We start from the raw sequence: 13,100 nt of genomic DNA on the forward strand, positions 1-13,100 counted from the left end.
TATCAAAGGAATATTAAGTGCCATTTGGGCCAAGAAGTCCGACTTGGGGTGGTTGTAATGTTGGTTTATGGCAAAGTCTGGCCATTGTAACCAACTGCATAATACTATTGTGGGAAATATTTCCCAAAATGAAAATTATATGTATTTTTAATTGTCTGTATTTACAAGCATAATTGTTTAATTGTTCACCGCTTATTATGGCATTTTCTTTCCAATTATTCCAAACATATGTAAATTATTTCTATGTTGTCTTCAAACATTTAATTACAACAAGTAGTTTTCTTGAAAGTTCTAAGAAAATAAGCCGATAATGAATTTTTATTGTAATTTTATGATTTCAATTACAACTTCTTGCCAGAAATGATTTGAAGGAGAAATAAGGCTATTTGGAAATCCACTGGTTGCAATGGGGAAAAGAGAAACTATCTTGATTATTGTATTATTGCTTTGGGGGTATATTATGACTTTGAGAAGACTTAGATATAAAATAACATGAATTATATATATGGGAACTATATGTAAATCTGGGGGCCCATATCTCAAATCGGATAAAAGTTATATGTGGGAGTTATATCTCGCAATAATTTTTACATTTTTTTTTTTTAATTTTATTGAATGAAAGCAAAAAATGTCGGAAGTAGCATCAAATTTTAGAATAATTGTAGATTTGTTCGAATTGGTTAACGTTGGCAGGGATTATGGCCTTCAAATGGCCAATGAAACCGTCACACGCTGTCTGAATCTTGCTCTGCGGTATTTTGGCTCATTCCCGGCGAAGCGCTTGCTTGTGGCGATCGACACTTTGGAATTTTTTAGTGCCAACCTTGCTTTCCAAAATACTCCAGACACAATAGTCCAACGGATTGGTATCCGGGGATTTTGGTGGCCATTTTGCGCTGGAAATGAAGTGAGGAACCTAATTTTGTTACCATTCATGGGTGGCGCGTGCTGAGTGCGATGGTGCTGAGTCCTGTTGGAATGTCCAAGTTCTGCGGCCAAAATGTTTGTGTGCCCAAGGCTTTAATACACAATCCAGGATATTTTCGCAACAATATTTGGCATTTATTCTGATGCCACGGTCGATAAATACGAGAGGAAAGCGACCATCGGCTGTTGTGGCGGCCCACACCATCACCATGGCCGGCGCTTGAGTTCTGGTGGCCAACCGAAGCTGACCTCTTTGGCAAGTAAACACGATCATTTCGTTTATTAAAAAAAGCAAATTCGGCAGTTCACCACTTTCGGCCAAGCGAAGCAACTCTTTAGTTCTTTTGAGTCTATTTTCTTTCTGTTGAACTTTTTGGAATTTCAATGGCTTTACCCCGAGCTTATTTTTCAATATTTGGCGAATGGAATATTGCAATTTGTTCAGCTCCCTATCCATTTTTCGGTCACTGCTACGCGGGTTTCTATCATGTAGCTTCTTTTCTCTTTGAACCATTTCTGCTGATGTAGCTGTTTTCTTCCGTCTACTTCATTGACGATGGGCTACGCCATTACGGTAAGGCTATTAAAAGATTTATTCACATTTAAATGCTGACGATAGCTACTTGTGATTTTCCAGTCAAATGTAAAGAAATCACTCTATCACGATTGAATTCCATCACGAATAACTTTTTTTCTGGAAAATTCTGACAAAAATGTCACTGTAATAATTTTAACAGCTGTCGGACGATTGCCTTAAAAATAAATGGTTGTAGTTTTTTTCATCTCATCTGTAAATATTGCAACGTGCCAAATTTGGAATCTATCGATGCTACATCTTACACTTTATATGAGATATGTAACCAATTTTGGAAAGTTGTGATCCTTTGTGGGGGAGGTACCAGGATGGGTACCTTTACACCAGATCTTGTGTTGGAAGAAATATGGGGATGTTTGAAATTTGAAGAACATCGGATGCCTTTTTCGCATTTTAGTTATAATTATTTAAAAATGTGTACCCCTTGTGAGGGAGGTACCAGATGGAGTGGTCCGATGTATTCCATCTTCACGCTAGATTTTGTGTTGGAAGAAATATCAGGAAGCGCATACGAATTTTTTTTTATCATAGGCTGTAGTACCCATTACGAACATTAAATACGAAATTTGTTACAATTGCGGTGAATAATGTCGCAAAAATTATGAAAATACCGAGTATCGGGAGGTACCGTCAAATGGGGGTTACCCGAAGACGTGGATCTACATACGAAATTTTTTGCCATAGGTTGTAGTACCCATTACGAAATTTGAAATGATTCCGGTGAATAGTGTTGCTGAAATCATCAAAATACGGACTATCGGGAGATACCGTTATATGGGGGCTATACTAAAACGTGGACCGAATGACATCGCTAGATCGTCTTAGCATTTTACGCTGATCCAGAATATTAATACTTTGTGGTTATGAATATTTCGAGGAGTTACCAACGGAATGACAAAGCTAATATACCCTCCATTGAATGGTGGAGGGTCTTAAAAATTTATTCACATATAATGTATATGGTGAGCAATAACCGTAAATTCTGATGAAGATGTATATCGTAGCCACATAAAAATCAGATCCGATCTCGTTGAAATTTGGTAGAGGTATTTTCGAGCAGTATCTGATGCCCGGTATCAAACATCATTGTTGTGGAGAGCATACTGCACATGTGAGGGACTTTAACACCATATCGAAAGAAACACATATATGGGAGCTATGGCTATATCTGAACCGATTTTCACCAAAATTGAAGCACTTGCTTTTAGGCTTTGCCAAAATTCAGTTCATTTAGGCTAATATCAGTCATTTGGTGCACAATAAACCACATGTGGTGTAGGGTATAACTACAGTATTTATTTAGTAGCTTTAAGTACCCTTTCCATCTCTTCGCATAAACGGGACCCAAATGGTAAGTTTCAGAAGAATAGGGCTAATATAAGTTCCCAGAAAGTAGGATCTAACTCTGTTAACATTTACCTAGACAAGAAAAAAACAACTTTTAGATCACTAATTTACTCAGTGCACTTTCATACTCCCTTAAAGTACGATTTAAATAAACTTTAATTTTCCCATGTAAAAATGCCAAAGTACAAATACAAAGCTATAGTTCAGAGTTATGCGACATAAATGCATATGCATTGATTAATCTGTTCTCTTACCTTTGGTTATATTGCGGTTTAGAGCCTCCTTCTCCCATGATGCGAAGGAGGCTTTCAGCACCTCGGTGACTTTGCGATTTGTACCCGGTGTCAGGGGAGGTATTTGATTTGGAACATCTGTAAAAATACAATTAAACAGATAGAAGACACATGTTAGAAGGCTAAATTTTTAATTAAGTTTGAATAATAAAAATAAGTAAAAAGGAAATAAAAATTCATATCAGTGTGTCCTACGAAATTTTGTTTAAATTTTTTAAATTACCTTTCAAACGATCATTTGTGGCCTTCAATTGCTGCAGTTTTCTGGCTTTGCGCTGAAATTTTTGCGATGTCAAGCAGGACAAATTGCTGACCACATTACCGCCGCCAACACCACCACCTATGGCTGCAGCACAGGTGCTGGCCATAAGGCACGAATCACGTGCCGAATGAATACCATTGCCGCTGGCCAAATAGTACGGCTGTGGATAGGGAAAACCGTTGACGCGTAATGGGACACGTAAACGACTGTCTGACCAATCGATCCATTCATTTGTCATTATTTGTATTATTTTCGCAATGACGTAAATTTGTTTTTAAAATCTGTTTATTTAGGGCCTTTTATTTACACAATGTATATGTTTTTTTTTTTATATTTTTAGATTATTCATTGCCACACTGTTGGATTTATTTAAACACGTTTTTTAAAATTAAATAATAAAACACCTGAGTTTTCCCCTCTAACAACAAATCGTTTCGATTAGATGCAAACACAAGACTTTTGCAGCGTGTTGACTTAATTTTTTTGTTTCCAACTGAATCATTTTATTTCGACGGGAACATGTGTCATTAGCGTAAGGGGTATGAACGAATAGGTTCAGCGGCCTATTATAAAGGTACACGCGCCCTTCTAAATCAATAAAACAAACATATTTCACAAAAAATATGGATATATTGGTATTATGCTAATATTCATTTTTAATACATATGATTAAAAACACGTCAGACGGGGGAGGTGGGGGTTCCGGTATCCGGTATCAATTTGAACAAAAGTTAAAATATTAAGAACATATTCTTGGTAGACTGTTTGACCTATATCCGTTGATTTTTTGAGAATATTTTTTTTTACGTACGTTTGCACTTAAATTGTGAATTTTTCAAGAATTAAATGTGAAGGACTATGAGACTAATAAAGCTGGACTTTTAAGACTATTGGGACGTTGATAGCAATTTTTAGGATTCTCTTAAGGATTATTAGTACTATAATTGTGATTTTTTAATAAGATGTTTTTTTTTTTTGTATTATTTTGCTGATTATTCTCAATTTTATATTTTTTTAACCCTCCATCATTCTATGGAGGGTATATTAGCTTTGTTATTCCGTTTATAAATCCTAGATATATTTATGATAGACCCTACAAAGTATATATATTCTGGATTAGCGTAAAAGTCTAAGAGACACTCTGTCTGTGTGTCTGTCTGTTTTAAACATGCTATCTTTCGAACGAATTGAGATAGAAGACTAAAATTTGGCACACATGTGTATTTTTCGTAAATGGGACATGTCGGTCCACGTTTTCGTATAGCCCCCCGTATAACGGTACCTCCCGATTTCGTTTTCGAAGTTTGTAATGGGTACTACAGCTTATGCCAAAAATTTCGTATGCAGATCCACGTCTTCGTGTAGCCCCCATATAACGGTACCTCCCAATATTCCGTATTATGATGATTTTGGCTACATTATCCGCCGGGATTGTTTTAAATTTCTTATTAAAAGTTCGTAACGGATAGTATGGGCTATGACAAAAAATTTCGTACGCAGTTCCACGTCTTCGTATAGACCAGGTATAAAGGTCGTCATTTTTCGGATTTTTTAGCAAGTTTCTTACGAATGCTGGAGGGTATTAAAAGTTCGCCCCGGCCGAACCATATACTAAAATAAAATGTATACCCTCAGCCATATGGCACCATAGGGTGAGATAAAAACTGAAACAATGTCAAAAACCATAATTTTTACATTTTTTTTTAAATTTTATTGAATGAAAGCAAATGTCGGAAATAGCATCAAATTTTAAAATTTGTTCGAATTGGTCACCTTTGACACGAATTATGGCCTTCAAAAGGCCAATGAGACCGTAACGCACTGCCTGAATTTTGCTCTGCGGCGAAGCGCTTGCTTGAGGTGATCGACACTTTAATATTTTTTAGTGCCAACCTTGCTTTCCAAAATACTCCAACGAATTGGACTTACGAGCAATTTTTCGGCAACTGCGACGCGGGTTTCGATCAAGCCGCTTCTTTACTTTCCGCACCATTTCTGCTAATGTTGCTTTTTTTTGGAATGTTTTCTTCCGTCCACTTCCTTGACGTCGGGCTACGCTACCAATATCACGGTAACGAGCGATGGTACGAGACACAAAAAATCACACCTAAATGCTGAAGTGCTCTAACGAAAGCCACTTTTGGTTTTCCAGCCAAATATAAAGAAATCACACTATCACGCTTGAATTCCACCGCAAATAACTTTTCTTTTCTGGAAAATTCTCATCAAAATGCTTTTGTACGCCTGTAAACAATATAATGAGCTGTCACAGTCATCTCAACCTGTATATCATTTGATACATCCAAGACGTGACTAATGGGAATAACGGTTTTAGATCATAGCTATCTTTATCTTGGTACATCGTAATATCATTACAAAACTTAGGTCGAGTTCGGGCAATGTCGGCCCACTCATTTTCATATTTCCCATTCAACAACAACATTTTCAAAGCAAATAAGTTTCTTCATTCAACAAGAAAGGATCATCCAATTGTGTGAAAACTTTACAAACCCTAATACTTATATCAGTGCTAAGCCATTAAGTACCTCCCCCAGAAAGGGTCAACATTATGAATAACCATGAAGCTCATAAGACACTAGATGAACATCCGATTCCTTTCCAACCCGCCGTATTCAAATATGTCTACCAACGCAAGATCTGGGATGACGGTACCTATCGGTACCTCCCCCACAACTGGTCATAATTTGGAATAAACAAGGCGCTCATAGAAACAAAATGATCAATTGATTACTTTCAAACTCAGATTATCCTTTCAATATAAGATCAGGTATGAAGATGGAATATATCACACCTTCTAGTATCCCCCCCACAAAGGGATTAATATTTTGAACCAAACGCTCATAAAAAGTGAAATAAACATCCGTTTTTTTTTTCATATTTCACCAATCCAAATATTTTTACCAATAAAAACGCTTCCTGCATGGTTTTTTTAAAGACCCCAATAAAAGATCTTAACACAATAATTTTAACTTTCCACTTTAATTATCACTCCATGAAAAATGTCTTCAAAAACATCTTTTAATTTCTTTTGTCAAACTCCACATTAAAATTAAGCTGCAATTAAGACACTCATTAAATCACTTCTTTAATGTCTGACAACAAGTTGCCATCATTCGAAACCCTTTATATGATTTGAGAGGAGTGCCTCCCTCCTCTTCAGACAATTGAAAACAAGTAGACTTGAACTCGAACACCCACACATGTCAATTGTTGGCATTGCTCTATGCCTCACATTGTAAAGAAAGTGGAGGTCTAAGCACAATTTCCCCCTTTCTTAGAGCTCTCCATTTTGTGGGGTGGTGAGGGCAGGCTAACGAATGCCTTGGTTGTTTGGCCTTTTCATTCATTTTCTACAAATTCAATCATAAGAATGCAACAACGCGTGCTATAAATCAGCACTTGTGTCTTGAATTGTTCTTTTTTCTACAACAAATAAAAAAAGAAAGAAAAAGAAAATTTACAAACAAACAACTAGAAGAGAACTCAAGCTGGACACAAGCTGTTCCCCAACAATGCCAGGGTGACTACCAGTAGTAGCTTGTAGAGCAACGATATGGTTACCCATTCAGCTGAATGGCTTGTCTGACTGTCAGATTCGTATGGCTGTCATAGTAAGTGTCTGCAGCTAATCAAATCATAAAGAGAAAAGTATTATCAACATGTGAATGAGGCAGAGAAAGGGTCATGACATACCCCCGCATTCAAATGGAAAAGAAGGGAAAATATTTGATTACAAGCAGAAGGCAATTGTTCCTTCAGCAAAGGTCAATAAGTTTAAATAAAGAATTTAATTGATTTGTTACACATTCATCCAAACATACAAAAACACACACCCATATCACGAGAGGGGGCCCCCATGCCAACGTTTATCGCCTTCTGTATCATAATTTCATGTTGTGATTGTTAACCATTATGTGTCACATTTTATCGCTGCCGAACTTCAAAACTAGCCAATTAACCCTTAGATATGCTGCTAGCAAACAATTTCATTTCCATTAAATTTTCATTGAAAAAAAGAAATGAGAAAGGGCGAAATAAGTTTGTTTCAATTGTCTGTTGTACAAGCAACTGGTAGCTGCTTACATATCGCCACGCCACCCTCACGGTGGTAAAAAGGGGCAGTCGATATCAAACAATTAAGTTGAGTATGTGTTTATCGATTCGAAACATGACAAACAAATCATAAAACAATTACAAGGCCGTGAATGGGTGTTATCAAATTTCTTGCTAAATATTACACTATTACCCCGAAGAAAATAACTCTTTAATTTAGGGGGGAACCCCAGGTCTCCAGGAATTTTTAGACAAAAAATAATAATTTTGAGTAGGAAAATAGCAATAACTTTCGACTGGGGCCAACATTTTATACCCTTCACCATTAGAGTTAGAAATCCGTTCTGTCAATACTTGTTATTCGAACGTTATATATGAACTCGGATAAGAAAATATATATTTGTTTAGAATCGCAAATAAGTCTCTATTAGATCTATTATTGCAAGAATATACTTGTTTGAAATGTGTAAAACTCATCAAAATGCCAAATGTGAGTAAGGACCGATACATTTCTCCTATTCCAAATATTAGGTAACATTTAATTACGTATACACGATTGCAGGACATTATATTGAACCAGTAAAGAAAGTCTTAAAGTCGGATGGGACCGACTTTATGATACCCTACACCACTTTGCCAATTTAGTGGAGCTGCGTATAACAATTAAAAGTTTTTAAGGGAGAATTCAATCATACACGCTATGATTATAATTATAATTTAAAGTTCAAAGGACTAAATATGCCGAAGCATTTGTATCTTTTAAATTCGGACTTGTATTCCCCATTTTGAGCAAAATTAATTTGAAATCGGATATATATATATATATATATATATATATATATATATATATATAACAAATATGACAAATCAAATGAACAGTATATATGGGAGCTATAGCAATATCTGAACTGATCTTCACCAAATTTGATATACTAGCTGCTAGACTCAATTCGATCGAAAGTGCCAAATTTCATCCAATTTGGGCAAATATCAGACGTTTGGTGCACAATCAAAAGCAAATCGGACGAAGTTATATATGGGAGCTATATCCAAATCTGAACCGATCTCGACAACATTTAGCAAAGGTATTTCTGAGCTGTATTTGATATATTTCCCCATATATTGTTGTTACAGAGTGCATATTACGGCTGCGGAGGACAAAAATAACAAATCGGATGAACAATATATATGGGAGCTATAGCTATATCTGAACAGATTTCGATCAAATTTGGCATACTTATTTTCAGGTCCAATCTGATCGTACGTGCAAAACTCTATACTATTCGGATTGATATTGCACGCTTGGTGCACAATAAAAGGCAAATCGGACGAAGATATATATATGGGAGCTATATCTTAATTTTGAACGATTATCTCCAATTTCAATAGGGTTCGTCCTTGGGCCAAACAAACAGCAAAATTTCATCTAGATAGGGCAATAAATACGAACTGAACTTTGTTTACAAAAAAACATGGACAGACGGACGGACGGACGGACATGCATAAATCGACTCAGAATGTGATTTTATTCAGACCATCAAAAGGAACTATGGGTATATCTCGTTTCGTTTCCTTTTGCCTGTTACAAACAAATGCAAAAAGACATAATACCCTGACCACCTTGTGGTGTAGGGTATAAAAATCTGACTTCTATAATCAAAATATCGGAAGGTACTGTTATTTGGGGCATGTACGAAAACATGGGCCTATATAGAATTTTTTTTTCCAAAAGGACCGGTATAAAATGAAAACGTGGTAACTGTATGAGGTATAATAAAACAATTTCCTTTAGCTGTGGGTCTATCTCGTTTCGTTTCCTTTTGCCTGTTACAAACAAATGCAAAAAGACATAATACCCTGACCACCTTGTGGTGTAGGGTATAAAAATCTGACTTCTATAATCAAAATATCGGAAGGTACTGTTATTTGGGGCATGTACGAAAAAATGGGCCTATATAGAATTTTTTTTTTCCAAAAGGACCGGTATAAAATGAAAACGTGGTAACTGTATGAGGTATAATAAAACAATTTCCTTTAGTTGGTTGAAAGAAGATTATCTCTAAAACAATTAAAAAAGGGTTTTCTCATGATCAAGTAATGAGTTAAGTCGTTATAGAATAAGTCCAACCACAAAACAGAATGTAGGGAGTACCAGCCAAAAATTTGTAGGAGTACGTGATCGGTATTATTACAACTTTTGCAGATGTAATTCGAATGTAGAAACAGTTCTGTGATAAAATTAGCTTAAGTTTAACTGCGATTTTTATTTTATTATTATTTATTGTATTAATTATATGTCCGTGGAGTCTAGTTTTTAATGCATATTAATAGATAATAATGAAAAATAATTAATAATTTCAAATAAATAAGCTCTTGATAATGTTGGAAAAAACTAACGAAACGTCGAGCAAAAAATGAAATAAAATCTTATTCTCATTTTAAAATAATCCGACCAAAAAAGCCCGATAAAAACCAGTAAAAATAATTAAATTGGTCGAAAATCAAAATATTTTAATTTTAATTTGAGAATTATATTTGTAATTCTAATCATTCGAATTGTAATACAAATTGTTTTAGTTGTAATTTGAGTATCCCAACTGTAATTCGAATTATTCCAATTCGAAATAATGCATTTGTAATTCGAAATATTCCAATTAACATTAGAATTGTTCCATTTAAAAATCGAAGAAAAGAATTTAAATAATTTTAATTACAAATCGAAGATTCGAAACATCATTCGAATAAATGGAGTTACAAATGGAATAATTTGAAATACAAATAGGATCATCACTCATTTTCCATTCCATTTTCTAGTAGAATATGAAAATAGATTTAAATGTTGTATCGACATTTTGAAAATTTACATCGCAAAGTAAACGAAATGTAGGGAAGAAGTCTCCCTCCTACACAGTTTGGGAAATTTGACCACAAATATGTTTCAGGTTCTTAGCCCACACTTTTCGTGACCTTTATGCAAAGGGACCCCAATATTTTGTGGTAGCGTTCGCAACATTTTATGCAGAGTTTTGTACATTTACGGAGAGCTCTGGATTATGTCAAGAATCATAGGTAACAGAATGTGTCATGCCGACCTACTTTTTGTATTAGGCCTCATGTAGGGTAAACCCTGATTTCAAATATTTTTACGTTGTAGTCATAATATCTTCCATCTAATTTTCCCAAATTTTGGTAACTATTTCAAAAAATATTTTGAATTAATACGATTTCGTTAAACTGAGATTTTAACTATATTTTGAATGAAAAAAGACTACAAAAAGTTCGATTTGGTAACTCGCTCGAGGGTTAATATGTGCAGCCAAAATAATTCTCATATTGTTGTCACTAATATTCAAGGATTACCAGAAATCTAAATCCAACAAGTTAAAAGTCTCCGGTTTGCCGTTATTTGCATATTAACTTTTGTATACTTTTTTTGGGACGTACCACAAAATTTGAACCTACGTATCCTATCGCTTGGCCGAAAGTGGTGAACTGCCGAATTTTGTTTTCTCCGATGAGAAAACATTCGTTGTCCAGCAGTTTGTAAACAAACAAAATGATCATGTTTACTTGCCAAAGAGGTCAGCTGAAAATGTGCATCTTCGGTTAGACACCAGAACTCAAACGCCGGCCATGGTGTTGGTGTGGGCCACCATAACAGCCGATGGTCGTTCTCCGCTCGTATTAATCGGCCGTGGCATTAGAATAAATGCCGAATATTATCGCGAAAATATTCTGAGGGTGTATTAAATACTTGGGTACGCAAACATTTTGGCCGCAGACCTTAGTCATTCCAAAAGGACTCAGCACCATCACACTCAGTTCGCGTCACCCAAGAATGGTTCAAAATTTGATGCTATTTGTGACATTTTTCGCTTTCATTAAATAAAATAAAATTAAAAAATGTGAAAATGATGGCGTTTGACTTTGTTGCAGTTTTGTATCTTACCCTGTGAGCCTAATGTTAGTACAAATATTACAATGTGCGATCTTTGAATAGAACGGGAGAATATTTCGGAAATTTATGAAAGGCACCGAAGGGAGTGGTCCTATCTACCCCATCTCCACACCAGAAATGGTGTTGGAAGACATATGGGGATGTGCCATGTTTGAAATGAATCGAATGTTCATTTTGCTTATTATGAGGGTTGGTTATGACTTTTCAAAATGTTGACCCGTTATGTGTGAGGTACCAGAAGAAGTAATTCGATCTACCCCTTCCTCTTCCAAGATATAAAGTTGTTAGAAATATTGGGATATGCTAAATTTGAAGGCACTCAGATGTTTCTTTCACCTTTTGGCAATTTGTGAGGGAGTAACCAAAAGGACTAATCCGATCTATCTTATCTTCACACTAGATCTTGGCTTAGTAGAAATTTTGGCATGTACCAAGTTTGAAAACCATCGGTTTCTCTGTTTGCATTTCATGGGAGTTAAGGGTATTCAAAAGCTCACCTGATGTGTGGATGGACCAGAAAAAGTTGTTCGATATAACCTATCTTCATAAAAGTTATAGAGCTGGTAGAAATATTTGGATATGCGAAATTTGAATATAAGTTTGATTATATTTTACATTTAATAAGCGTTGTGAACATCAAAATGTTGACTCTTTGTTTGGACCAGAAGGGTAGGAGTGGGCCGATATTGTCCATTTTAGCTTAGACCTGATAGAAATATTGCGATATTACAAGTTTTAACGAAATCGGATAATTCCTTCGATCTCTGTGTGATATTCAATTTTTAAAATTTTGTGAATTTTTACCTTTTATAAAGGTACCAGGAAGAAAGGAGTGGGGCGATATTACCCATCTTCAAACTTGATTCGAGTTTCACAAAGCCCCTCTATTTGGGTGAATTTGTGATGTAAACTATCGAAACGCAGATATGTGTCTTCAATTTTTTCCTGTAACTTTTTTTTGTGTTACACAGTGTAAAGTTGTGCATGTTAATATTGGTCAAACCATTACGTCCACTTCGCCCAAGAAAAGATCAAGGATTAAATTGGTCTATGTGGGAAAGTATCAGAATTTCGGTTAATAATTTCGTATTTTATAAGAGCTATCTTTCTTTTTCCAAAATTTGTGGAGAGGTGGCAGAAAAAGTTGGCTGATATTGCCAATGTTTGTATTTGTTAATACAATAACAATTGCCGGAAATCGGGGCACAATTACAAATATATTGTATAGTAAGTCGTTTACCGATTAAGCCTAACTTCGCCAATGTTCTGTCTACAAGTTACGGCACAAAAACTTAAATATTCGGCAATATAATACAATTTCCCAGTACTATATATCAACATCACTAAATTTTTATTATTTTTTCAGTTAAGGTTCTAAATCAGAATAAATCCGTAAATATTTATTATTTACAAAATCATAATTAAATTTTTAAAATATGGTAAATTTAAGAGCACAGATGAAATCAAATATGGCAACGTTGCTATTGACAAACGCAGAGAGAGATAATGACTCAAAACTGAGAGAGAAGTAAACTGGAGAGAGAAAACGAGATAAGTCCACGATCAAAACAGAGAGCATAAACAAATGACATTTTGCTTCAGAGGGAATATTGTGATAAGAATTAGAAAATTACTCTCAGTCTT

The 13,100-nt window shown here is 35.2% G+C and overlaps 1 protein-coding gene across 2 annotated transcripts in view; it reads right to left on the reverse strand.

The window, feature by feature from the left end:
• Nucleotides 1–13,100, reverse strand: part of LOC101896131 (ETS-like protein pointed) — a 303,468-nt gene that overhangs the window by 105,360 nt on the left and 185,008 nt on the right. Inside the window, exons 1-2 of one of the 2 annotated variants that reach the window (XM_059132241.1) lie at nucleotides 3,386–3,756; nucleotides 3,124–3,240 (exon numbers count right to left, since the gene is read on the reverse strand). In XM_059132241.1, the coding sequence (XP_058988224.1) occupies nucleotides 3,124–3,240; nucleotides 3,386–3,662 (394 nt within the window). In that variant the 5' untranslated portion in view covers nucleotides 3,663–3,756. Of the gene's footprint in view, nucleotides 1–3,123; nucleotides 3,241–3,385; nucleotides 3,757–13,100 lie in introns of those variants that run through there. The other variant, XM_059132240.1, reaches the window with a different exon arrangement.

Source organism: Musca domestica, unplaced genomic scaffold, assembly GCF_030504385.1.
Source record: "Musca domestica strain aabys unplaced genomic scaffold, Musca_domestica.polishedcontigs.V.1.1 117, whole genome shotgun sequence".
In the NCBI taxonomy this organism is placed as follows: Eukaryota; Metazoa; Arthropoda; class Insecta; order Diptera; family Muscidae; genus Musca; species Musca domestica.